This window comes from Gymnoscopelus braueri (assembly GCF_963280865.1).
Source record: "Gymnoscopelus braueri genome assembly, chromosome: 22".
Lineage (NCBI taxonomy): Eukaryota > Metazoa > Chordata > Actinopteri > Myctophiformes > Myctophidae > Gymnoscopelus > Gymnoscopelus braueri.
In genome coordinates, this window is record NC_137624.1 from 37,287,582 (window position 1) to 37,314,901 (window position 27,320).

Sequence of the window (27,320 nt, forward strand, 5' to 3'; positions counted from 1 at the left end):
CTCACCTAGACACAGGATCTGACACGGAATTTGACCTGATGGTCAAGTTTCAATTTATCCCCTGAGCAAGCAGGCCGGCTCTATTAGCTCAATGGTAAAAAGAAATGTCAGCACTTAGGCAGGAAACCAAGTTCAAATCTGGGGTAGAAGAGGAAAGTTACATAGTGCTGCCTTAAGTAAAAAATACGTACCATACATTTAAGTTGTTTTAATATGTGCATCATTAGGCATAATAAATCAGATAATAAGAATGCACAGGTTTTTTTTTATAAGTCTGCAGAATCACAGTTACTGTATAACAGGCATAAGACAAACCCTACTGAACCTCTATTGCAATATAGTTTCTGTATCTGTCGTTTTCACCATGCAATGAATTGGTAAATGTCAAATAAGCCAACGTGTCAAAATGGGGCATCCCTAAATGTTTACCATTGAGTTAATAGAGCCTTCCTGCTTGCTCAGGGGATCAATGGAATCTTGACCATCAGGTCAAAATTCGTCTCTTCTAAATGTCTCAGTAGAAGTCAGAGCAGGGAGACAAAATACAACCACCCCAATTGTATAAGATAATATATTAACATACTCTACCATACAGATTGGACCAAATGACATGCTATTCATTAAACAAAAGTTGCATAGTGCCCCTTTGAGTATTATTTCTATATTGTTTAATAATGATGACCTGGGCTATGATAGACTGTAAAATGTAGAGGCAGTATATACTCCGGTACAGTAGGTGGCGGTATGCACCTAAAAGCAATGGTTGCAGAGGTTGAAGAAGAACCGGTTTGACCCGGAAGTTGTTGTCGTCAATGTGTTGAGTTTTTCTCAAGTTGTTCACGCCGTTTACGACGCTGTGTCGTTTGTTTGGAATACATTTACACATTAACACGTAAGTAACTTTAATACAACAACAACAACATCAACTACAACTACTATTACTGCTTCTTCTAATCTCCTTTGCTGTTGTTTCTCGTGTTGTGGCTGTTGGTTAATCTGTCTCTCTTCTTGTGTGACCATCATTTTACCCCCTTAAACTACAGAGATCCTACCGCACGTTCATTCACGCGCACATAAACACGCACCTTAGGCAGAATGTGGGACAAATATTATGATTATTATTATTTTAGCGCCTACATGGATTAAAGACAGTTCTCAGTCGCCACGACTGATCTCAGTCATTTGGTTCATTCCATAGAAGCCAGCATGTCTTCTACTGTAATGGAAGCATGTTGCACTGTAGTGTACAGCTAAAACAGACGATCTACAAGCTCTCAATGCGTCATTGATTGAGAGCTTGTAGATGGGCTATTTTTGGTTAAAGATTAGAGCATTTAAAGTGGTAAAACAAGCAATATGTTTGGAAGCATCTTCCATAATAAACCCCTAATGGTCTCTGATATTTCATAAAAGCAAAGGTCTGTGATTTCCTCACCTGGTTGGCAGCATGTAGAACTGATCAGCAGGAACAGTATTACAAAAACATCATCATTTTACAGATTGTGTTAATTTGGAAACAATTAGTGTGTGTGTGTGGGGGGGGGGGGGATTTCACAAAATCACATTATAGGACGTGGCCATATAAACCTTTTTTTTTCAGTCGTGAATGAAAAGGTTTGACAACCAACTGCAGCACGCTACTAATGTTCTAACAATGTGTTGTAGACCGTTGGTTCTCAAAGTGGGGTCAGGGGACCCCCAGGGGTACTTGTGGGTCTGTAACTCTGAGAGTGTACAAATGGAACCAAATGGACCCTTATGGGTCTGTAACTCTGAGAGTGTACAAACCAAATGGACCCGTCAGGTCCATTTGTACACTCTCAGAGTTAAATTAACATTGATGTTACAATCTAAATTGTGGTCCCAGGGATAGAAAGTCCATTAAATGGGGGTCCGTAGCCCTAATGCATGTCAAACTGGGGGTCCTTGATATTATTATTTTTTTACGGCTAGAGCTGTAAAAATAATCTCTTATGGGGGTCCCTGGCTTATCTTTTCAAATGGGGGTCCGCGGGCTAATAAGTGTCAATTTGGGGGTCCTTGACATGAAAAAGTTTGAGAACCGCTGTTGTAGACATTCCTATATCCTGGGGGAGGTGGCATCAAGGCCAACACTGTGTGTGTACTGTGTATGGTTGAGGTGGAGAGATATACATATATAGTATTGTTGGGATATTTGGTCACCATATGCTCTTGTTGTCACCAGGTTGTGAGACTGACCAGCAGGAGAAAATGTCGGACGATGACGACGGTCCGTTGGTGAAGAGGACTCGGATCTTCTATGGAAGCTTGGAGGAGAAGGAGAGGGAGAGGCTGAGGGCAGGAGGAGCAAAGGATGCCGTCAAAGCTGGCATTGCGGCGGGAAATATCAACCTCTCCTCAGGTACTATTATTTAAACTCAGCGCAAAGATGGTGAGATGATGATAAAGTTAAAAATGATGGTAAAAATCACACCCAGTGTTCACACTGGGTGTGGGCGGTGTGGTCATCATAGTGATGGAAGCTCACTTCCAAAAAAATATTATTTTTTGGAAGTGCATAATCCTATTTATAGGTTATTAATGTCATCATGTGTCTCGCTAGCCAATCACAGTGCTGAATAGAGTCAGCCAATAGAGTCAGCCAATCACAGCTAGGGGTGTACTAATGAGCCAATCACAGTACAGCTAATGAGGTGTCCCAACCCCACTTATAGGGGCGGCTACACCGCCCAAAAATGAGATAGCAAAGAACAAAGTGATGTGGTAAAATCTATTAAACCATTCAATCCAGGAACGCATCTGTGTGACTATAGATTTCTTTGGCTATTCAAAAATAGCCGATATACAAGCTCATAGCCCGGCACCTATGAGCTTGTAGATCTGCTATTTTTGAAAAAGAAAATCGTGAAAATGTGTGCAAATCTTTGAATATATATATTTTGAAAGCGAACATGTGTAACTCAAATCTTTACTTCTGGTGGCGGTCCCTCCCTGGAACGAAATGTTTTGAGATGGTGGGTTTCGCGGCCAAATACATATAATTTTAGGGGTCCTTGACACAGTGGCACAGCCAGAACGCTAGTATAGGCTGGGCCTAGGCAGGAGGCCACGGCCCACCCAGGCCCACCCATGGCTGCGCCCCTGCCTTGACATGAAAACAGTTTGAGAACCACTGATATTATAGCAACATAGGTTTTATTCCAAAAAAAAACTGCTAGGATTTAGAAGACATTTTTAGAATCCTTGGAAGCAAAGATTTGAGTTAAAAATCTTTGCTTAAAAAAAAACAATAATAATTGCACGACTAAAACAAATAAATAGCAGATCTACAAGCTTGTAGCGCGGCACTCGGTGCATATTAGTCTTGTTCCCCCGTCAGTCCATGACTTGTCGGGTCATTGTTTGGTGTCGAGCAGGGCAGGAATTTCATGTAGATCTGCTATTTTTGAATAGCCCAAAGTATAAAATAATGGTTATAGCTAAAAAAAATCAAAAATGACACGGTATGTGTTGAATGGGTTAATTGTGTGTTGGATGGGAAATTGACCACTGAACGTGTCTTCTCCAGGGGAGACGATGGACATCGAGGATCGCTCCGTCAACGAGCGACAGGCTGAGGTCCTGGCTGATTTCGAGCGTAGGAAACGCGCGCGGCAGATCGCCGTCTCCACGGACGACGTCGAGGTCAAGGCGTGTCTCCGCGCCCTCGGCGAGCCCATCTCGATATTCGGGGAGGGGCCGGCCGAGAGGCGTGAAAGGTAATAATTGGTTGATATGTAAACACTGTTGCTTCTACTAATGTTCTGCTGCTATCACTGCTACTAGTATGTAACGCTACTAATTGTGGGATCGCTAAAGCGATCACACTACTGTTATTGTCAACACCGTTTTTTGGCCCCTAATACTTTTAGCTACAAACTCCGTTCCAACTCTACAACGTTCGGCCTACTTAGGACATATCGGCTACCATTTGAATTTTTGAAATCATTTGTACTTTTAGAGATATTTCACTTTTTACTTCTAAAAAACTCCCATTCATTTCAATGGAGAAATTCATACTTTTAGCTAGAAACTCCGTTCCAACTCTATAACGTTCAGCCTACTTAGGACATATTGGCTACCATTAGAATTTTTGAAATCATTTGTACTTTTAGAGATATTTCACTTTTTAAATAGTAAAAATACTTAAAAGTTGATAAAAAGAGTAAAAATACTTAAAAGTTGTAAAAATTAGTAAAAGCTACTTTAAAGTAAATAAAGTGACTAAAAATACTTTAAAGTGAATACCTTGAGTAAAAATACTTAAGAGTACTTATATTGAGTAAAAATACTTAAAAGTACTCAAAATGAGTAAAAATACTTAAAAGTAGAAAAAAATTGTAAAAATACTTAAAAGTTGATAAAAAAGAGTAAAAATACTTAAAAGTTGATAAAAAGAATAAAAATACTTAAAAGTTGTAAAAATTAGTAAAAGCTACTTTAAAGTAAATAAAGTGACTAAAAATACTTTAAAGTAAATACCTTGAGTAAAAATACTTAAGAGTACTTATATTGAGTAAAAATACTTAAAAGTACTTCAAACCTTTCAAACCTTTCAAACCTTTCAAACCTTTCAAACCTTTCAAACCCTTCAAACCTTTCAAACCTATAACACTACTAACACTATCAATACTCAATACCAGCAACATTCTTAGCGATCCCACACTGTTTCTTCAGGAACAGTACCTTCTAGTATTACTATTACTATCATTACTAGTTCTTTCTGACCTGTAACTAGTAACTGGTACCAGTGATCGTAGTAATTGTGGGATCGCTAAAGCGATCACACTACTGTTATCTTCACCGTTTTTGGGACAGTTTTTTGGCCCCTAACTAGTCCTTCATACTTTTAGCTACAAACTCCGTTCCAACTCTTCAACGTTCGGCCTACTCAGGACATGTCGGCTACCATTTGAATTTTTGAAATAATTTGTACTTTTAGAGATATTTCACTTTTTACTGCTAAAAAAAATCCCATTCATTTCAATGGGGAAATTCATACTTTTAGCTAGAAACTCCGTTCCAACTCTATAACGTTCAGCCTACTTAGGACATATTGGCTACCATTTGAATTTTTGAAATAATTTGTACTTTTAGAGATATTTCACTTTTTACTGCTAAAAAAAATCCCATTCATTTCAATGGGGCAATCCTATTTAGCTACAGTGGAGCCTAGCAACTGCTTATTAGACCCTAGCAACACCATATTAGACCATAGCAACCACCTATCATACCCTAGCAACCACCGATTAGACCCTAGCAACCACCTTTCTAACCTAGCAACCACCTGTTTTACCCTAGCAACCACCAATTAGACCCTAGCAACCACCTATTAGAACCTAGCAACCGGCTATCAGACCCTAGCAACCACAGTTTTACCCTAGAAAACTACATTTTACACTATTCAACACCGACAAACCTTTAGAACCGTAGACCTTTAAAACCTTTAGAACCTTTCGAACCTTTCGAACCTTTCAAACCTTTCAAACATTTAGAACCTTTCAAACCTTTCAGACCTTTCAAACCTTTCAAACCTTTCAGACCTTTCAAACCTTTCGAACCTTTCGAACCTTTCAAACCTTTGGAACCTCTTAAACCTTTAGAACCTTTCAAACCTTTAAAACCTTTAGAACCTTTCGAACCTTTCGAACCTTTCAAACCTTTCAAACATTTAGAACCTTTCAAACCTTTCAGACCTTTCAAACCTTTCAAACCTTTCAGACCTTTCAAACCTTTCGAACCTTTCGAACCTTTCAAACCTTTGGAACCTCTTAAACCTTTAGAACCTTTCAAACCTTTCAAACCTTTAGAACCTTTCAAACCTTTAGAACCTTTCAAACCTTTCAAACCTTTCAAACCTTTCAAACCTTTCAAACCTTTCAAACCTTTCAAACCTTTCAAACCTTTAGAACCTTTCAAACCTTTCAAACTTTTAGAACTTTAAACCTTTCAAACCTTTAACACTACTAACAATATCAATACCCAATACCATCAACATTCTTAGCGATCCCACACTGTTTCTTCAGGAACAGTACTTTCTAGTGTTAAATGTGCTTCAGGTTTATTATGATCTGTAATTAGTAAATGGTGCTAGTAGTAAATGTTGAAATGTGTGTCTTTAGGTTGAGGAACGTGCTGTCAATCGTTGGTCCAGACGCTCTGAAGAAGCGAAAGAAAGAAGAAGTGAAACTTCAAGAGGAGGTGAAGTGAACAAATACACTATCTCTCTTTCCGTCTTTCTCCCTCTCTTTCCTCCCACCTCTTCCTCCCTTCCTCTCTGTCGCCTCTCTCCTCCTCTTCTCTGTACTAGGCCTGACCTCGACTAAGTCGACTAGTCGACTGGTTAGTCGCGGGGGGTCCGAGTCGACTAAGTGTCTTTTTTATTTTTTTAGGGCCAAAAATGTTTTAAATTGTTTTTTGGCCAAGTCTACACCTGCAACCACACGTAAATCCACTTTATTCTTCTTATTCCTCGTCTTTGTATTGGTATTGTTTGTGTTGGAGCGCCTCAGTGCGGCTGCAGAGTTCATGTGCAACCTCTTCCAGAGAGAGATAGAGACACTAGAAACTCTGCTGGAGACAAAACAAACTGTGTAGACTTGGCCCTTTGAAATAAAATGTATTTTGGCCCAAAAAAAAAAGATAACGTTTTTTATTTTTTATTAGTCGACTGCCAGTCGACTATTGGCAATTAGTCGCCAATTAGAGTCGACTAAACAAATCCTTAGTCGGGGACAGGCCTAGTCTGTACTATCTCTCCCTCTCTCAGCCCCCCACCGCTCCCGCCCGCCCCTCTCTAAAGTGATTTATTTTTACTCCCATTCGTATCTCTCTCTCATATATGGTAACACCCCCCACCTTTCTCTACAGCATCAGCAGACGTGGTACCATGAAGGCCCCTCCACCCTGAAGGAAGCCCGTCTCTGGTTGGCTAGATTCTCCCTGCCCAGGTAAATGCTACGTCTGCAGCCACTAACGACTAATGGCTGTAAACATAAAACCAGGTGTCTTACTGTAGGAACAACTTCAGTCTACATAAAACCAGGTGTCTTACTGTAGGAACAACTTCAGTCGACATAAAACCAGGTGTCTTTGGATATTTTCACACTTGGGGTCCTATATAGATGATCTATGGTGCAAGGTGGCACATGAATCAATATCAGCTTTACTGTCACAGGTGTAAACAGGAGTCATTTCCTAGAAGCTCCATCATTTATTGTTTTCAGGAAAAATGGAAGAATAGAGATAGAAAGAAGAGCAAGGAAAACAGGCCAGATAATCACACTTCACACTTCACACTTTAACCCATTAAGACCTGGAACTGTGTCATTTTTAGATTTGAGCTAAAAAGCATTAATTTACACTTTGGGCTATTCAAAGATAGCAGATATACAAGCTCATAGCACGGCACCGAGTGCCGCGCTATGAGCTTGTAGATCTGCTATTTTTGAAAAATCGTGAAAATGTGTGCAAATCTTCTGAATATATATATATATTTTTAAAGCGAACATTTTAACTCAAATCTTTGCTTCTGGGGGTCCCTGGAACAGCATATTTTGATGGAGTACCGCGGCCAAATACATATCATTTTGGGGGTCCTTGACATGAAAAAGATTGAGCACCACTGATATAGAAACATACGTTTTTCAGAAAACTGTTGAGATTTAGGAGACATGTAGAATCGGCTTCAGGTCTCAATGGGTTAAAAAAGAAAAATATACATATGTGCATATACAGGCAGGCAGATATTCATGATAATGGTATGAGGCGGTTATAAAAGAAGCGGCATTATATAATAATGGGAATGTACGTGATATTGTACATGATGTACCGCTGTACATTATGAAAAGCAGCATACGTAACAGTTATGTATGTACCTGAGGTTACTTTGTAGCAGCAAATGCAGATGTGTACATAGGGTGCAGCAGGAGAAACATTAACACATTACAACATAGATGCAGGTGTGTGCATAACGTACAAAAATTAACCCATTATAAGACCTTGAGGCCGATTCTACAAATGCCTTCTGAATCGGTATAGTTCTCAAACTTCTTCGTAATTCTAAATTATTCAACATTTTTTCTAACACTTTCAAGATTCTTCAAAAAAAAATCAAAAAATAGCAGATGTACAAGCTCGCGGCACGAAGTGACGTGCCGTGAGCTTGTACGTCTGCTATTTTTGAATAGCAAACGCTAAAATGACACGGGTGCTTTCCCGGTTTTAATGGGTTTAACAGATATAGAACGTAGAGCTTTGTGCTCGTAGTGTGCAGGTGAGACGTAAAGGGAAGTAGTCCCACACAAAGGATAAGTCTGCATAAGTTAAGTAAAACACATCGGGAATGTAATCTGCATAAGGAAAAGTAATCCACATAAAGGAAGCTAATCCGACATAGGCAAAGTAGGTCTAAAACGCTGTTTTTTTTAGTACATAAACATGGGTACATGCATATAATACCAACTCCAACCAATACGAAGCTAATAGTCCATGTAAAAAACCTCCTGTGTTAAAACAAATTTAAACCAAGCAGCGAGCTTGTGAACATACAAGACAAAAAAACAAAACAAAAAAAATACTTCTTCACAACAGGTTTGGACACTTATCACAACACTGTACATCGGTCAAACATAATTGCGAACGCGGCTCCGACCAAATGGAGCTTACTATGTAACTCTGCTTGGGTTGTGTGTGTGTGTCTCCGTGTGTGTCTCCGTGTCTCTGTGTTCACCTCTCATTGGCTGCATGCACCCATGTGACCCACGCTCTCATTGCCTGCCTGCCCCTGGGTGACATGACTCACATGCGTGCACTGCCTGTAAGCAGCCACCCGAGTGCGCCAGAGTGCAGGAATTTAGACAATGCTCTGACACACACACACACACACACACACACACACACACACACACACACACACACACACACACACACACACACACACACACACACACACAGTCAATGTTCTCTCTCCATCACGGTGAAATAACACGGATTACAAGTCCGTAAATACACAATATTTTCGAGCTGCGTTCGCTTCCAGCGTTCGCGCGTCTTACTTGTAGTAGGAGCAGAAAAATAAACTGTTCAGAGTTAAGGAACCATCGACACAACCGTAAAACACAGCGATGAGGACGCTCTAGACCAGTGGTTCAAATAGCCATAGCCTCTGGCTGTGTCTTGGAGGCATGTCCAACTCCAATTATACTATATAGTTATCGGCGTCATCTTGGTTTAAAATGTGGCACAAGGTGCCTAGGGGTTGTATTTAGTCTCTGAATTATTCATGAGTGTGTTTTGGGGCGTAATATGAATTGGATCAATCATAGTGTCTTTTTTTCCCATTCCCTTTAACCACTTGAACCCATTGTCTGTATTTTGGCGAAAAGCTCACAAAGCAACGCGATGTGTTGAGCTTGTCTTGTAGCTATGCTTTTTTTTGCCAAAGATCTTTAGTGTAGCACAAAAACAGGAGGGGGCCTAGTCTAGAGCCCCGGGGGACTTTGTTCAACTAAGTATAGGGTTAAAGGGACATTTCGCCGATTTTGCATCAAACCCCTATTTTTATCTAGGTCTAGGACCCATAAACATGATCCTGGTGTGTTTTTTTGTGTTTTGTCTGTGTTTTTAGATTTGTATCCATATCTTCAGAGACTATGAGTCATTTGACTCATAGTCTCTTTATCTCACCTTATTTCCTGACTACAATGTAGACCACACCCCCACGCAGCCTCCCCTCCCTACAAGGAAGGGCAGTGCCCCAAAGCATTATGGTCATTGTAGTAATGCAGCAGCCCAGTCAAACCCCAGTCAAACACACAGACTTCTATATTATTCTGGCCATAGGGTGCACATTTCAAATGTTGCTACTGTTATCTACTACAAACATTATTAACATTGAGTGACTGTAAGTTCTTCCAGGGGTGAAATGCTCCTTTAAGTGGTTAATAGCCAGGTTCACCTGGACCATGGCACATTGCTGTTTAAATAAACTAACAGTTTTCTGCTGTGAAAACGTATCTGCTCGTGTGCAAAGTGAAAGCACTTGGCTCCAGGCTTAAAACTCTTCATATAAGGATTTTCTGAAATGTCTATGGAGTAAATTAATGGTAAATTCGCCTCCTGAAACAGAAGGTTAAGGTCACTGTTTAAGCTCTATGTGTGTTTCTCTCCGTCAGGGCGGTGAAGCGGTTGGAAGCAGCACGGGCCCATAAAGAAATCCCAGAGTCGACGCGAACCGTCAAACAGCAAGAACTGCACAAGAACCTGCGGGTAAAATCAAGATATTAATGAATGAATATGCATAAAAATGTCAATATTTATGCTGTCATTCTTTTATTTATTGATTTGGTTTCCCTTCATAACTAACTATTTCCGTCTTGAAATAAAATAGCCGAACCAGCAATGGCATTGTGTTCCATGAAGTAATTCTGAATACATTTGAAAGCCAGAGAAATTATGATTAATTCAGTAAAGTCTAAAACAATTAAATCAAATGCTGGAATGCTGATTATATAAAATAAAATAAAAATGTCTTGTAATTCTACTCCAATAGAATCTGAATAACTTCTGCAGTCAGATCGGCGACGAGCGTCCCATCTCCTTCTGTCAGTTCAGTCCTGACTCCAAGATGCTGGTCACTGCTTCCTGGTATGACCACAGCACACACACACACACTCACTCACACACACAGCACACACACACACACACACACACACACACACACACACACACACACACACACACACACACACACACACACACACACACACACACACACACACACACACACACACACACACACACACACTCACAGACATACTGTAGATGCTGGTCACTGCTTCTGGTATGACCAGAGCACACACTCACACATTCTATTCAGTAGAATCTCTGCAAATTCACATTCCTCTATTCAATTCTATTATGTTTTATTCAATTATATTCTATTTTATTCTTCTCGTTTACACTTTAAACTGTTCTACAGATATTTTATTTGAGTGAATTTCATTGTAATCTATTCTACTTTATTGTGTTTTACTCATGAATTCAATTCTTATTTCAATGATTGATTGAATTGATTGACACATAATAAAGCCCTAAGGCTTATTTCATTTCATTGTGGTCCTCTTAAAAATAATGTAACACTATTGTATTTTATTTGTATTTTATTCACTTATATCCCACCCTATCCCACTCCACTTTATTCTCCTACACCTGTTTATATTGTTCATTATACTCTGTGTTATTCTATTCATTTCATACTGTAGGAGTGGCCTTTGTAAGCTGTGGTCGATTCCAGACTGTAACCCCATACGCACGCTGAGAGGTAAGCGGGTATCAAACTACCAACCGCTTATTTAACAATGTCTTCTAAGTAGTTAAGTATTGGATTACTTTTTACAATACATTGTCATACAATCTACTGTATTATAAAGGCAGGTTACAATAGATTGTCCTTCAAAACGATTGTAAAGGTAGTTTACAATAGCTTGTAAGGACAGTTTGATATAGATTGACTTTACAGTCTATTGTGAAGGCAGTTTACCATAGTGTTGTACTTGGCCTAATGTTTGACTATTTTCGCTAAATGTTTGCGTAATATGTCCATAATAGGCACTAGGGCATTCACAACTAATGATTTGTGTGAGTCGACTGTTTTGACCAATTAGTCGACGACTAGTCGACTAGTCGAAATTAACATTAAAAAAAAAAAATTACAAATTTTTTTAGGGGGGGGCATTGTTTTAATGCCATCCTACTACTATATTACTATTATTATTATCCTCCTGCCCTTATTTTTATGGCGTTTTAAGGGAAGCGCTTCTGGCACAGCAGCACAGCACCACAGCAGCGTCTCCAAGGATCCCCATTGCCCAATAATAGGCTTTTATTGGGCATACTTTTGACCCCCTTTTGATAAAAAAACAAAGTCAGGAGGATAATAATAATAGTAAGACGGGCCATTACTATGGCATTAAAACAAATAAAAAAAAAAAAAAATGTTTCCAACTATTCGACTAGTACCAACAGAGTCGACTAGTGGTTATACTAGTCGACTAGTAGGGATGGGCAATATTATCGATATCACGATATATCGCGATATTTTATTTCGCGATACTGTATCGATACTCCAGTATCGATATCGCGATAAAAAAATAAAAAATAAAAAAAACTTTTTTTTTTTTTTTTTTTTTTTTTGCTTTTTCAGATACAGGCTTTATGAAAAACATTCAAAGAACCTATCACAGATCTGCAGCTACTCAATATGTAGTGTATATATAAACAATATGTAGTTGTGATTTATGTATATATCGCAATATATCGCAATATATCGCAATATCGTGATACGACCCAAGTATCGTGATGCGTATCGCAATATAATCGTATCGTGACCCAAGTATCGTGATACGTATCGTATCGTGAGATTGTTGCCAATACCCATCCCTAGTCGACTAGTCGACTAGTTGGTGAAAGCCCTAATAGGCACACATTAGCATGTGGTGAAAGGCAGTTCTGTTTCATATATTTCATTCTGTTCTATTTTGCTGCATTGTATTTTGTTGCATGACTCTTCATTCTGCTATATTCTTTTCTGTTGAATCCAGGTCATGAAACCAACGTAGGCTCCATCGGGTTCCACCCACAGGCCACGATCTCTCTGGAACCATCAGACATCAGCCTGGCCTCTTGTGGTACCGACGGCACCGTCAAGCTCTGGAGTCTCGACAGGTGATTGATCGGTTTAGGTGTTTGCGTGGTTGTCATTTGTTGTCTTGTTGATTGGCTGTCTGTCGTTGGGATTGACTGGTCTTGTGTTTGGCTGTCTATTTTATGTCTTTATCCCATTAACTCATTCACTGCCACAATTATTGCTGGCCGCGTTTGCCCACTGCCAGAGATTTTTCATCGAAAAAAAAAAAAGTTTTCGTACTCAGGAGCCGAGGTACAGAATTTTTAAGTTTTAAGTTAACAAGGAAGTGGATGGGAGTCTAGATCTTCGAAAAATCATATCTCCTTGGTCTTTGGGTCAAATTTGAAAAAGAAATTAAATACAAAATTAAACGTTTATTACGTCATTGGCAGGGAATGAGTTAAGACCTGAGGCGATTCTTAAAAATGTTTTCTAAATCCTAACAGTTTTTTGAAAATAATCAAAACAAAAATGTTCACGATTTTTCAAAAATAGCAGATCTACAAGCTCATAGCGTAGCACTCTGTGCCGCGTTATGAGCTTGTATATCTGCTATTTTTGAATAGCCAAAGAAATCTAAAGTGACAGATGCGTTCCAGGTCTTAATGGGTTATATGTCTGTGATTGTCTGTCTTTCTGTGATGACTGTCTTGTGATTCATAATCGAAGCCCTTGATTAGCCATTGATGGTTTTGATACATAGATGGATGGATAGATAGAAGAATGGATGGCTGTAGATTGACAGACAGACGGACAGATATGTTTTGCAGGCCTGACCATATATGGACATATTTATCCAGATCCACAGACCGACAAGACAGCTTCAACTTTATATAGAAGACAAACCGAAACGTACTGCATTTTATGCTTTTCCGGTGTTGCCAGGGTTATTGTGGTGACAACAGCAAGTTGAGGTTTTCGGTACCAGCATTGGCCGGTCGTGTATTAATAACAGCATATTAACCTTGCAGTGATGAACCAGTAGCAGACATGTATTAATAACAGCGTGTTAACCTTGCAGTGATGAGCCAGTAGCAGACATCGAGGGTCATTCCATGCGTGTCTCCAGAGTGACCTGGCATCCGTCCGGAAGATTCCTCGGCACGACCTGGTGAGTCGGTCAACAGCGAGCGAGCTGGATAAACACGCCGTGCTTTCTGTGGACTTTCCTCTTACACACCACAGGGGGAATCTCCCAATATTAATGTATTATTAATTCATGTCATGTGGCTTTTGGAAACATTTTCTATATTTTCTTTCTCTCTCTCTTGCTTTGTTTGCTTATAGCTATGACAACTCCTGGCGGCTCTGGGATCTCGAGGCCCAAGAGGAGATTCTCCACCAGGAGGGACACAGCAAAGGAGTCCACGATCTCGCCTTCCACCCCGATGGATCACTGGCCGGCACTGGGTACTTACCGATTACCCTCCTTAGTACACTGCTCCATCTACACTTCTCCATCTAGTGCCCTATCTAGTGTGCTTAATGCCCTGTCAAGACCATGGCCATAATTCGATTAGAGAGTGGGTTAATTACAGTTGTCAACATTTACTACTCTTTTGTTCCGCAGTGGTCTGGATGCGTTCGGCAGGGTCTGGGACCTGCGGACCGGACGCTGTGTCATGTTCCTTGAAGGTCACCTGAAGGAGATCTACACCATTCACTTCTCTCCCAATGGGTGAGCCTCAATAAATGTAGTGTACTACTAATGCCCTATCTATAGGGTGGGGATTTTAATGAGTCAGTTTTTCTTAACGATTCCCTCTTTAACGGTCCGTTTCCTTAACGGTTCCTTTTAACGATTCCTTTTAGGGGGTTCCAAATGGACCGTTACAAGTCTGTAACTCTGAGAGTGTACAAATGGAACCAAATGGACCCGTAAGGGTCTGAGATAGCTCTCAGAGTTATCGTGGTCCTTGAAATTAAAGAGTTTGAGAACCACTGGTATTGTATTTGTATAGCAGACGTGAAGTATACAAACCGGCTCTGACAGTGTGATTAAAAACCGGTTCTGGAAACGGTTCCAAAATGTGATGGAACCGAGTCTGGTTCCTCGATGTTGGATCCGGTTCTTCCGGTTCCGAATCCCAGCCCTACCCTAATCTACAGTGGTGATCCTTTTAGAATTTTATATTTTTACGCATGAATATGACTTAAAACATCAGATTTTTTTTACTACTTTTAAGTCTTAACCATTTAGACCGGGAAATAATCATTTCTTTGGCTATTCAAAAATAGCAGATATACAAGCTCATGCTAAGAGCTTGTATATCTGCTATTTATTTTTGGCGAAAAATCATGAAAATTTGTGCAAATCTAGAGTGAACATTTGTAACTCAAATCTTTAGTTCTTGGGGTTCTACAACGATGAATGATTTCAATAGTGCCTGGGTTAGTCATTGTATAAATCAGGGGTCCCCAAAGTGGGGTCGGGGACCCCCATCAGTTTGACCACTTTGAAACAATATGTATTTGGCCGCGGACCCCCATCTCAAAATATGTTGTTCCAGGGACCCCCCAGAAGCAAAGATTTGAGTTAAAATGTTTCCCTTTAAAATATATATATATTCAAAGATTTGCTAAATTTTTCACGATAAAAAAAAAAATAGCATATCTACAAGCTCATATCTTGGCACTCGGTGCCGCGCTATGAACTTATAGATATGCTAATTTTGAATAGCCAAAATAAATCTAAAATGACAGAGACGCGTTCCCGGATTGAATGGGTTAAAGTGTGAACATTAACGTTTATGTTGTTTCTGCAGTTACCATGCAGCAACAGGAAGTGGCGACAACACGGTGAAGGTTTGGGACCTGCGTTACAGGAAGGCCATCTATACCATCCCCGCCCACCAGAACCTGGTGTCGGCAGTCCGATTCCAACGTACGCCCTTTCCCTCTTATTAGCAATATTACAATAGATTTGATAATTATACACATACATAGTATGTATGTATATGTGCTGCCTGAATGTTTGTGAACCCTTTAGAATGTTCGATATTTCTTCAATCAGTCCAGTTGTATGTGAAATAACTTGTCTTCTGTATCCCTCCCATTCGGCAGCCAATGATGGCAGCTTCCTGGTGTCGGTGGCCTATGACAACATGGCTAAGGTGTGGTCACACCCTGGATGGTCGCCTCTCAAAACGCTGGCGGGCCACGAGGGCAAGGTGAGGCCACAACTTATTGGTCCATGACTTGCTTATTAGGGGGCAAAGCACAAAGTGTGTCCTGATTGGCTGAAATTGGCAGCCCACCTGAAAGTGTATTTAAAGGGATTCACCCCCAAAATGCATTCCTAAGCCAATAATTTGATGACTGGCAGCGGTTCCGGTAGTAGACGCAAAGAGTCTCCTTTGTATCTGCTACCGGAACCGCTGTATACCGGTCTGCTGGTCATCAAATTATTGCCTCAGGAATGCGACAAAAACTAAAAAAATCCATGAATTCAAGTCCCCATGGGGTGACTAATCGATAGAAAAAAAGATTTTTTTTGGGGTGAACCCTTTAATGTTTATTGAAGAGCTGGAGAGACGGGGAGACCGCTGTTACTTAAAACTCGAGCAATGATTACTATCGGAATATAGAGCTTTAACCTTTTAACAAAAATCTTTGTTTTAACCAGAAACATTTGTATTTATTTAATGAAATATAAGAAATAATAGTCAAATTCAAATTCAACATTATGTCCTCTCTATTTCCTTTTAAGGTCATGTCATGTGACATTTCACCTGACGGCGAGCTGATCGCCACATGCTCATACGACCGCACGTTCAAGCTCTGGACATCGGAGTGAACGACATGAGGAAGCAGAAAATGGAAGATGGCTTTTTTTTGTTTTTTGGGGGGAAACAACCGTTTTGTGACTTTTAGAGAGAAGATTGAAATAATTTTGTGTTGACATTTTTTAATAAAGTGAACTTGGGGAAGTATGTGTATTGTGGACTTCTATTAAATACTATTGAACTGTTGTGCATACATGTTAATAAGCTGATTAGATCCTGGTGTTAACTCATTCAGTGCCACATGACGTCTAAGACGTCACGAGGCCTGACGCCCTGAGCGCCAAGATTTTATTTATTTATTTTTTGGAAAAACATGTTCAGAACCCAAGATATGATGATTTGAAGGTTTGCTGCTCCATTCACTCTTTGTTTAACTTCTTACTAAAAAAGGCTGTATCTCGGCTCCTAAGCACTTTTTTTTTTACAATTAATTTTGGTTGTGGCACTCGGAGCCAAAATTCCATAAATAAGCATGGCACTGAAGGGTTATTTCACCCAAAAGAAAAAAGAATTCTAGCGATTAGTCACCCCATGGAGACTTGAATTCATAGATATTTTTATGTTTTTGTCGCATTCCTAAGCCAATAATTTGATGACCAGCGGACCGGTAGGCAGCGGTTCCGGTAAAAGGAGACTCTTTGTGTCTCCTACCGGAACCGATGCTGGTCATCAAATTATTGGCTTAGGAATGGGACAAAAACAAAAAAATATCCATGAATTCCATGAAAGTCTCCATGGGGTGACATTTTGGGGGTGAACTATCCCTTTAAACCTTTTACATGAAGATTACTAATCTGATTCCTGATACTAATGAGAGTGCAGTAGCTGACCTCAGTGACCTGCTAACCTTGCCACTTTTTTTGTGTTACTTTTGTGATTGATTGATTACTTTATTAGTCAGAAATGTAAACAGCACGAGGTACAGTCAGACATTAAGGCTAAAGGGATAACACAAAAAAAACCGGGGAACTTGTTTCCATTGTGGTCCTACTTTAAAGGTTAAAGTCCCATGAATGATTTCAATAGTGCCTGGGTTGGTCATTGTATAAATCAGGGGTCCCCAAAGTGGGGTCGTGGACCTCCATCAGTTTGACCACTTTGAAAATGGCCGATCTACAAGCTCACAAGTCATTTTGAATATTTTAAATATTTGAACACAAATGTGGATGGGGGTCCCTGGCACAAAATGTTTTCTGCGGCCAAATAAAATACATATTAATGTTAGGCTCTTTGACATGAAAGATTTTGAGAACTACTGTCATGAGTTGTTTTATGGGGGCTTGGTTCCCCCTGCTGGTGTATTTGAGTGTTTCGCTCTTGTTCTTGCTTTTTATACAATAGAGCCTTTGATAAGGCACCTTTGACAGAGAAACAAAAGGACACAAAAAAAACAGAGAGACAAAAGTACTGACTGAGTAAGGGTTAAAGCTTTTAAGAGATGGCAATGGACATTGCAGAACATTTTAAAGTTAAGTCTCTTTAAGAGAGAGAGAGAGAAGAATGTGTGTCCTACCAGGACCTCTAGAACATTGGTTCTCAAATTGGGGTCCAGGGGGGATAGCAGGGGGTCCCCAGCTAAATTAGTTGATATAGTGTCACAATCATTTTAATCATATTTTATAGTTTGGCTATTCAAAAATAGCTGATCTACAAGCTCATAGCGCGGCACAGAGTGCCGCACTATGAGCTTGTAGATCTGCTATTTTTGAAAACTTGTGCAAATCTTTGAATATACATATATATTTTTAAGCGAACATTTGTAACTCAAATCTTTGCTTCTGGGGGTCCCTGGACCAACATATTTTGAGATGGGGGTCCGCAGGCCAAATACATATCATTTTTGGGGGTCCTTGACATGAAAAGGTTTGAGAACCACTGCTCTAGAAAACAGCAGTAGACATTCTGCTGTGTTCTGCAGAAAGTCTAGAGAGAGAGAGAGAGAGAGAACTGGTCAGTCCACTTAGGTTTCGACTGAACAAGTCTCTCTCTCTCTCTCTCTCTCTCTCTCTCTCTCTCTCTCTCTCTCTCTCTCTCTCTCTCTCTCTCTCTCTCTCTCTCTCTCTCTCTCTCTCTCTCTCTCTCTCTCTCTCTTTGTGCACCTGTGGCCCCTCCCCTCCTCAGTCCTCAGGTGTGTCAGCTCTATCATTCTCAGGGGAGAGAGAGAGAGAGACCAGATTGAAGTCATTGAACGCGTTGAGAGTTCTGTTCTGATAAGAGAAGAGGAAAAACAAACACTTTTCACTAGTTAAGCCTTTTGCCTCGGGCCCACATTGGTGAAGAGAGAGAGAGAGAGAGAGACTGAAGGAGGGAAAGAAAGTAGAAACAGAAGGATCAGAGCAACTGAAGAGACAGAAGACCGACCATTTTGTTGTGGAATCTTTGTCAAGAAAGAGTGAGTAGAAAGAAAATAAAGCATTGGTGAAAATAGGATATATATATATACATGTATGGTTACCATAAATATGTGATAGATAGATCTAATTACTTAGAATGTGTAACAGCATCCGTGACGTAGGCTACAGCAATGCATAGGAATGTGACGTTTATTTGGGCAAGCAGGTGTGTGTGTGTGGGGGGGGGGGGGGGGGGGGGGGGGCGGCTGTTTGGGGTTGGGTTAGCCCATATTGTTGTAATTTTGTCAGTGGTGGAAAAAAGTAGGCTACTCACATTTTTTACTTAAGTAAAAGTATTTCTAGTATATCTGCAATGTAGAAATAGTTACTCTGTGACAAGTAAAAGTCCGAAATTCAAAAGTATTGGTACCAAAAGTAGAAAGAATGTCCCATTTCACAGGTTTCACAAAAGAATGCTTATTTTTTTGTTGTTGAAAATAGCAGATATACAAGCTCATTATTCGTGCATTGCAAGCTTGTAGATTGGCTATTTTCAAATGGCCGAAATGTAGGCTACATAGGGCTGAATGGTTAATGTATGTTTTGTAATAATAATCTAGTAATTAGTAAGTTTTTAAATAATTGTAGTGGAGTAAAAGTACAACATTTGCCTAGATGTAGTGGAGTAGGAGTAAAAGTACAGAAATTTGGAAATACTCCAGTAAAGTACATTACTTGAGTAAATGTACTTAGTTACTTTACACCACTGGATTTTGTGTAGCATTGACAAATGCTGCGTTTAGGCTACTATTGCCACTTCTACTATTACTACTACTAAAACTACAATTACATTACTTAAATTACATTTTTACTATTAATAGCCTTAGCCTACTATTGACCAGAAACTACTACTACTACCACCACCACTATTACTATTTCAACTACTATTATAGTACTAGTAGGCTATTAATTCTAAACTGTCTCTTTCCACATGGTCCAGGGAACAGCTGCTGGATAACTGACCTATCACATCATGTCCAACATCAAGCTGTCAATGGACAACCCCTACGGTCATGTGACCATCCCCCGGGCCAAGCTGCGAGGCGTGGACGACGCCACGGTCATCGCCAACCCCATGGCCCAGAACGACGCGTACAACGACGCGTCCAACCCCGCTTCTGACGGCGTGCAGAACCCACCCCCTCCTTATGTCAAGGAGGACACGGAGGAAGTGCCGGGCAGGTGTCCGGCATGGTGCTGCTATCACTGCCGTCGGAAATGAACTAATGCCCACAGAACTGCTGGTTTTCTGTCCTACCAGGACCTCCAGTACCCCTGGTTTTATATCCTACCAGGACCTCTAGTACTGCTGGTTCTCTGTCCTACCAGGACCTCTAGAACTGCTGGTTGTCTGTCCTACCAGGACCTCTAGTACCACTGATTTTATATCCTACCAGGACCTCTAGAACTGCTGGTTGTCTGTCCTACCAGGACCTCTAGTACCACTGATTTTATATCCTACCAGGACCTCTAGAACTGCTGGTTTTCTGTCCTACCAGGACCACTAGCACCGCAATTTTTTTTATCCTACCAGGACCTCTAGTACCACTGATTTTTTTTTATCCTACCAGGACCTCTAGTATTGCTGGGTTTCTTTCCTGCCAGGACCTCTAGTAGTGCTTATTTTATATTCTACCAGGACCTCTAGTATCTCTGATTCTTTATCCTACCAGGACCTCTAGTACTGCTGGTTTTATATCCTACCAGGACCCCTAGTAGTGCTTGTTTTATATCCTACCAGGACCTCTAGTAGTGTTTGTTTTGTATCCTACCAGGACCTTTAATACTGCTGGTTTTGTATCGTACATCAAGACCTCTCGTACTGCTGGTATTCTATCCTAACATGACCCCTATTGCTGCTGGTTCTGGTATTATAGAAGATCTGCAATAGATAGAACTCTGGTATATTTGTCCAGTATAGGATAACCTGTAAAGAAAATTTTAACTGCACATAGCAAGAAGTTAACTTCTGTACAAACCCTGCTGTTCACAGAGGCAAGCTGAAGACTGTCTCTTATGTATTTATGAGTCTGTTGATCCCTTTATTGTATTATTAATATTGTCGCTGATGTTTGGAATACAGGCCGATGAGTGTCGAAAACGTTTGGGTCAGTCGTTTGTAATTTTGTGTGTTTTGTTTTAGAACGCCAGGTAAAGCAATAAAGATGTTAATATCTGGTACGGCAGGACTTTCTTGTTTTGTCATCATGGGGCGGGGTGCTTTGGAGGAAGGTGATGTCACGGAGGGGTGTGCGCTCCACTGAAACCGGCCGGCATTCTTAACATAGCAGAACGTTCTCTGTTTGTGTTGTTAGTGATTAGCGAAGGCCGGGAGGATGATGCACACGTTGTGGGTCTCAGGCCCACAGCCCTCTTGGCCGGTGGACTCGTCGTGACCCCTGAGTCTAGTAGCTAATGCAATTACATGAGACAAGTAATGAATAGAAACATTGAGTCATTTCTCTGTTTGGAAACAGAGTTTGCTGATAATTGCGTTGTTTACAAGTACTGTTGTTTACGTGCACCTTCAGAGCAGGCTGCAGGGCTTTGCCCTGAAAAACATATTGCACACAAAGACCCAAGTGTACACACACACACACACACACAAAACTGTGTCATTGTTTAACTAGGAGCACACCTGTGGCTGTAATTCATCAGACTGCATTCTCCCTGCGGTCTCTTTAGTGACTCAGGCGAGAACAAAGCGAAAGGTCATTGAATAGAAGAACAAGTTAGAACCACACCGAACAACTGCTCCACATATCAAGGTTTTTCTTTTATATGAATCTATGTCATTATGTCCATTGTTGTTGATAGTTTAATTGGTCACACAGTGGGTCAATAAAGATTGGAGTTCAAAAGACGAAGCGGTGTGAATGAATGTTTTTTTTATTTCTTTTGGGGGTTTGTTTCTGAATGGATTAATTGTTCCCAGAATATACCTGGAGTCAGATGAGCCATATCATGACATACTGTGGTTTTTCATCTTGAATATATATATTAGACGTTGATATTCAACTCACATACTGACACTTCTCAGTGATTAATTTCAAGGACCCCCAGTGTTTGATATGAGTTTCACCTCTGGTGGGACCCCATTCTACACTGGGGGAAAATTGTTAATTTAACTCGAGTGCCGCACAGACCCATAACCCCTCAAGGACCCCTGGTGGTCCCCAGACCCCACTTTGAGAACCACTGCTCTATAATGAATTGAACGATTAAGTGCTGTTTTCTCTCTTTCTCTGTCTGTCTGTCTTTCTCAATTCAATTCAATGAGCTTTATTGATATGACTGACATGATGTCTGTGTGCACATATTGCCAAGAATACATTTGGACATATATGAGATGGAACTAAAATGAGATGAAAGGGAATACATTTAATATTAAATCAATAGATTTGTCACATCAAATAATCCGAATTACAAGAAACAAAGCCTACCCTATGCCAGTGGTTCTCAACCTGTGGGTTGATTTTGGGGGGGTCCCCAGGTGATTGTGAAGTGACAATTTAAGGACTTTTAAGACCTTTTTAATACTTAAAACTAAAATTAAAGAAAAGAAAAAGACCATTACTGCAACAAAAGTAATCAACAAACTATACTATAAAACATTGGACAAATTGTCAAATAATATAAGAAAGAGACACAAATTTTGAAAATAGCCGATCTACAAGCTCGAGCTTGTAGATCTGCCATATTCACAATATTTATCTGTGGAACAGAGTCAAACAAAATGGGGGGTCCCCAGGTCAAATATGATTATTTTGGGAGGTCGTGGTCTGAAAAGGTTGAGAACCAGTGCCCAATGCAATGTGACAAACTCAGCTGGACCTCCAACACCAAATCCTCCCTAGTGGACCTCAGATTCTTCTGTAAACTCAACACAGCATACCTGTCTGGTCTTACATGGCCCACCGTAGGCTTATGACTGTATATACACTAGCAGTTGTCAGTTGATGATCAGGTATTCTTTCCCTTATTTTTACATTCATTGATGGTATATATATTCTTATCAATTACAGCTGAGACTGTATGGATATATACGATTTATTTGAATGTCTCACTTTAATAACCACCTCATTAAAAACACGAAAAACAAACAATAGGAAGGAAGAAGTACAATATTTGTATATTCTTCTCCTGACAAGTTAAGTATGGGGTGCTTTAGTTGTCTTTACTCTATCTTTTAATTTGTATCTTAATTTAAGACTTTAAAAATGAGTCTGAATAATAATAATAATTAAGTACACTGATTGTTTATTTGGTGAACAAACTTCAAAATGGTCTGCGTCGTGTAATTCCGAAGACAGTTTAACATGTTTTGTTATACAGAAAAGATAGGCAACAGTTGGAGTTGTCAGATCTGGGTCTTATGGGTTTCTCAAGTATATTTTTTGCATCTGATCTGAGATGAATTTTCAACTTTTATTAAAACATATAGCATAAATAGTAAAGATCTCTGCCTGTGGAGGGCAGCATTGAGCTATTTAGTGTACAGCCTGCCGGAAATCATAAGAAGAAAAGAAGCAGTGTTGCCATGTCGGCTTATCATAAGCGACTTTGGGCTTCTTTTTCTGTAAAGTTGCTTGTAGATGTTGATTCGTTGCGGGTTGCGTTTTTTGGGTCTTGTTTGTTTCTAAAGTGTTGTTGCTTATTTAGGCTTGCTTCCAAATGTTTTATTATTTAAACCAGTAGTTCTTAAATATTTTCATGAAAATGTTTTGTGTCACAGGGTTGTTAGAATGTTTCCAAAAAAAAATATTCTATATTCTACAAGCTCACGTGAACTTATAGATTGGCTATTTTCAAATAGCCGATGCATATTATGTTTAAAGTGCTCATTTGGGCTTGTTTTCATAGACCACCTGGTTGAGCTTGTTTCTCTCGCAAAACCTGGCAACAATGTAGCCTACATGATGCTATGCTATCGACAGAGCTTTGGCTACCGACTTCAAAACAATAAATACAATAAACAATAACAACAACAATACTCCATTAAACGTCTATTTAGTCCGGTAAGTTGAAGTTATAATAATAACAACAGCAACAACAACAATATGATGAGAAGAGTTAAAGAGCGTTAAAACGTGTCTACGGTCTTCGGCTATGATGCTAAATGCTAACATCATAATAATAATAATAATAATAAATCACTTACAACACGTTTAAAGGGATTTTAAACAAATCTAATATGAACTGTTCCTCAATAGCTTTTTTCTCTCATAATGTTATATGAATTATATAAATTATGTTTTATATAATTAAGTCATGAATTATAGAAATAAGTTATGAATGCTCATTGATTCACATTTCAAATATATTCATGGGTATCTAAACCAGTGGTTCTCAAAGAGGGGTCCTTGGGGGGGTACCAGGGAGTCCCCATGCAGCTAAATTAGTTAATATAGTGTCACAGTCATTTTAACCACTTTAACCATATTTTATACTTTGGATATTCAAAAATAGCAGATATGATAAAGATCTGATATTTTTTTTAAAATCCCAGCCAAATACATATCATTTTGGGGATCCTTGACATGAAAAGGTTTGAGAACCACTGTTATAAACAAAGTGCTGAAACACTTTCTATGTGCTGAGGTTTTATGCCATTTAAATATGTTTGAATAATACATTTTGACCTCCTAAATCTGGGGTCCAATTGATACAATTCTCTTTGGATCATGATTGACCAAGCTCATCAAAACTCTACACACAGCTTTGTTGACAGTTTTCTGAAAAGCTTATGTTACTATATCAGTGGTTCTCAAGTCAAAGACCCCCAAAATTATGTGTTTGCCATGGACCCCCATCTCTAATATTTAGGTTCCAGGGACCCCCAGACCGAAGCAAAGATTTGAGTTAAAAAATGATCGCTTTAAAAAAAAATATTCAAAGATTTGCTAAATGTTTCAAAAATAGCAGATCTACAAGCTTGTATATCTGCTATTTTCTTAAATAACCAAAGTATAAAATAATGGTTAAAATGTAAAATGACACAGATGCTTCCCCGGTCTTAATTGTTTAACGTGAAGATATTGACCATATGGACTTCAAAGGGGCCATGGCTCAGAACATAACAGCAACCATCGGGCCAATCATCACACAACTTGCAGGATATTATGTTTACATACAGTATGCACTGTAAATAAACATACTCCCCAAACATATCAGAGAGACTCCCTTCCTCGCCTCCCTTCCTTCAAGACTGCCCTTAAAACCCACCTGTTTAGAATTCCCTTTCTGAATGGGCTCTCATCTCAACTCTTGTTTTTACAGTTTTATCGCTTTTTATTATTAAAATAAAATTGTTAATCTACAGTATCTTATACGTACACGTAAAGCACCTTTGAGTACTTCAAAAAGCGCTATGAAGAAAAAATACATTTCTGTTTGCCTCGCAATCAAAAAATGCACAGGGCAGATATGACAAATAACCGAAATATATAGACATATTTATTAATTTTATACTTTAAAAAAAATTGTATAAAATAGCGGAAATAGCTGATCTTCAAGCTTACAACGCGTCACGCCTTTTTTTAAATGTATGAACATAAACGATTATGACGATTATGACAAAATAATTGCGATTAGACGATTATGCAATAATTGTGACAGCCGTATACAGTACCGGAATCATACCCTCAAAGTCTCATTCAAACCGACCTCTTAAGTCTTAGGTCAGGGGTCTTCAACAGGGGGTCAAAGCTACTATAGGGGGTCCGCCAAATCTTTGTGTGATAGGATTTCGTTTTTTTTACATTAACCACCTGAACCCTAGAATAAAAAAATAAAAACTTCTGAGAGGAACATTAGCCCGAAAATAGCAGATCTACAAGCTCTCAACGCCTCGCAGAGAGCTTGTAGATCGGCTATTTTTTGCAAAGAGGCTATAGGTGTAGAGGGGAAAAAAGAGCAGACTAAGTAAAAAAAATAAAATAATCTGAAACACAATTTTATACAATATAGAGTAGGGGGTCCCTGCTTCATCTCTCTCTCAGCTAGGGGGTCCTTGGCCTGAAAACATTGAAGACCCCTGTCTTAGGTGATACAAATGCAAATACAGGCATATCACAGATCAGACTATACATTTTAAGTTGTTTGTCCAATAAAGACTTTTATTAGCATAAAAATTTAGATATTCATATTATTTTTTTATCAGCAGCGACCATGTTGAGACGGAAGCCGACCAGGCTGGAGCTCAAAATGGACGACACGGAGGAGTTTGAAAGCATCAAGAAGGAGCTGGAGGTAAGGACTGAAGCATCAACTTAACTGTTAAATTAAAAAAAATAGCAGATCTACAAGCTCAAGCTCATAGCTTGTAGATCTGCTATTTTTTTTAAATCGTGAACATTTGTGCAAATCTTTAGTTTAAATATGTATCTATTTTTTTTTTTAAGCAAACATTTGTAACTCAAAGCTTTGCTTCTGGGGATTCTACAAATGTCTTCTAAATCATAACGTTGTTGCTATATATCAGTGGTTCTCACACGATTTGAGGTACAAATGTTCGCTTAAAAAAATATATATATATATATATATATTCAAAGATTTGCACATATTTTCACGATTTTTCAAAGAATTACTGATCTACAAGCTCATCGTACAGTAGATCTGCAAACCTAAAAAACCTAAGTAACCATGTACTGTAGCAGCTTCCTAAATAACAGTTTCTTTAATTGTCAGACTCGCAGGAAGCAGTGCGAGGAGGCCGACGCCATGGGCGGAGCCAGTGACGGAGGGGCGTCCGCCACCGGGGGCGGAGACATGGGCAAGACGCGGGAGCAGGCGGTGAACGAGCGAATCGGCTACAAGCCCCACCCCAAGCCCAACACACTGCCCTCCTTATTTGGCAACCTGCAGTTCTGAGTTTTGTCGCTGTTTGTGTTGGCCAATGACAATGTTATTTACAATGGTAACTGAGTTGTATGATATATATATTGTGGGAAACAATCTGTGATTGTACATTTGTTTTGTAATGTAAAAAAATAAAGTTTTTCTACCATTGGTTATTCTAGAACACATTAATTGTCCTAGACAGGAATATTTGTTCACTCTGAGACATTATTCTAATATTGTCTAGATATCTATATCTGCATAACTGTTGTCCCAGGTCCCCGAGGGACTCATTGGTGTGTCGCCCAGGTTGTGCCCAAACCCTAACCTTTTAAAGGGATAGTTCGCCCCCAAAATGTCATTTTTTTCTATCGATTAGTCACCCCATGGAGACTTGAATTCATGGAGATTTTTTTGTTTTTGTCGCATTCCTAAGCCAATAGTATGATGACCGGTGGCGGCTCTCAAAGTTGACACTTTGGGTCTCCTACCGGAGACATTAGCATCTTTCTGCTGGTCATCAAATTATTGGCTCAAGAATGCGACAAAAACAAAAAAATCGCCATGAATTCAAGGCTTCATGGGGTGTGTAAT

General features: G+C 39.6%; 3 protein-coding genes across 4 annotated transcripts; all 3 read left to right on the plus strand.

Annotated features, from left to right (window-relative positions):
• Positions 1–801: 801 nt before the first annotated feature.
• prpf4 (pre-mRNA splicing tri-snRNP complex factor PRPF4) lies at positions 802–16,638 on the plus strand. Its single transcript, XM_080418981.1, has 15 exons — positions 802–892; positions 2,207–2,383; positions 3,551–3,740; positions 6,144–6,222; positions 6,892–6,971; positions 10,197–10,290; positions 10,574–10,668; positions 11,286–11,344; positions 12,624–12,747; positions 13,731–13,820; positions 13,997–14,119; positions 14,280–14,387; positions 15,475–15,593; positions 15,773–15,879; positions 16,419–16,638. Exons 2-15 carry the CDS (start codon positions 2,233–2,235, stop codon positions 16,503–16,505), a joined length of 1,506 nt encoding a protein of 501 aa, XP_080275107.1. The 5' UTR covers positions 802–892; positions 2,207–2,232; the 3' UTR covers positions 16,506–16,638.
• Positions 16,639–19,860: 3,222 nt separating this feature from the next.
• On the plus strand, positions 19,861–21,068 carry LOC308077989 (uncharacterized protein; the record flags this gene model as incomplete). The annotated part of the gene is made up of 2 exons (XM_080419019.1): positions 19,861–20,503; positions 20,607–21,068. One exon carries the CDS (start codon positions 19,861–19,863, stop codon positions 20,107–20,109), a length of 249 nt encoding a protein of 82 aa, XP_080275145.1. The 3' UTR covers positions 20,110–20,503; positions 20,607–21,068.
• A 2,714-nt stretch (positions 21,069–23,782) lies between these two features.
• Positions 23,783–26,900, plus strand: cdc26 (cell division cycle 26 homolog). Of its 2 annotated transcripts, none has more exons than XM_080419097.1 (3): positions 23,783–23,905; positions 26,050–26,138; positions 26,577–26,900. In XM_080419097.1, the coding sequence occupies exons 2-3, from the start codon at positions 26,058–26,060 to the stop codon at positions 26,757–26,759; spliced, it is 264 nt and encodes an 87-aa protein (XP_080275223.1). In that variant the 5' UTR covers positions 23,783–23,905; positions 26,050–26,057; the 3' UTR covers positions 26,760–26,900. The 2 variants fall into 2 exon arrangements, with proteins under 2 accessions (XP_080275223.1, XP_080275224.1); XM_080419098.1 differs by having other exon boundaries at positions 23,787–23,905; positions 26,053–26,138.
• The last annotated feature ends 420 nt before the right edge of the window (positions 26,901–27,320 follow it).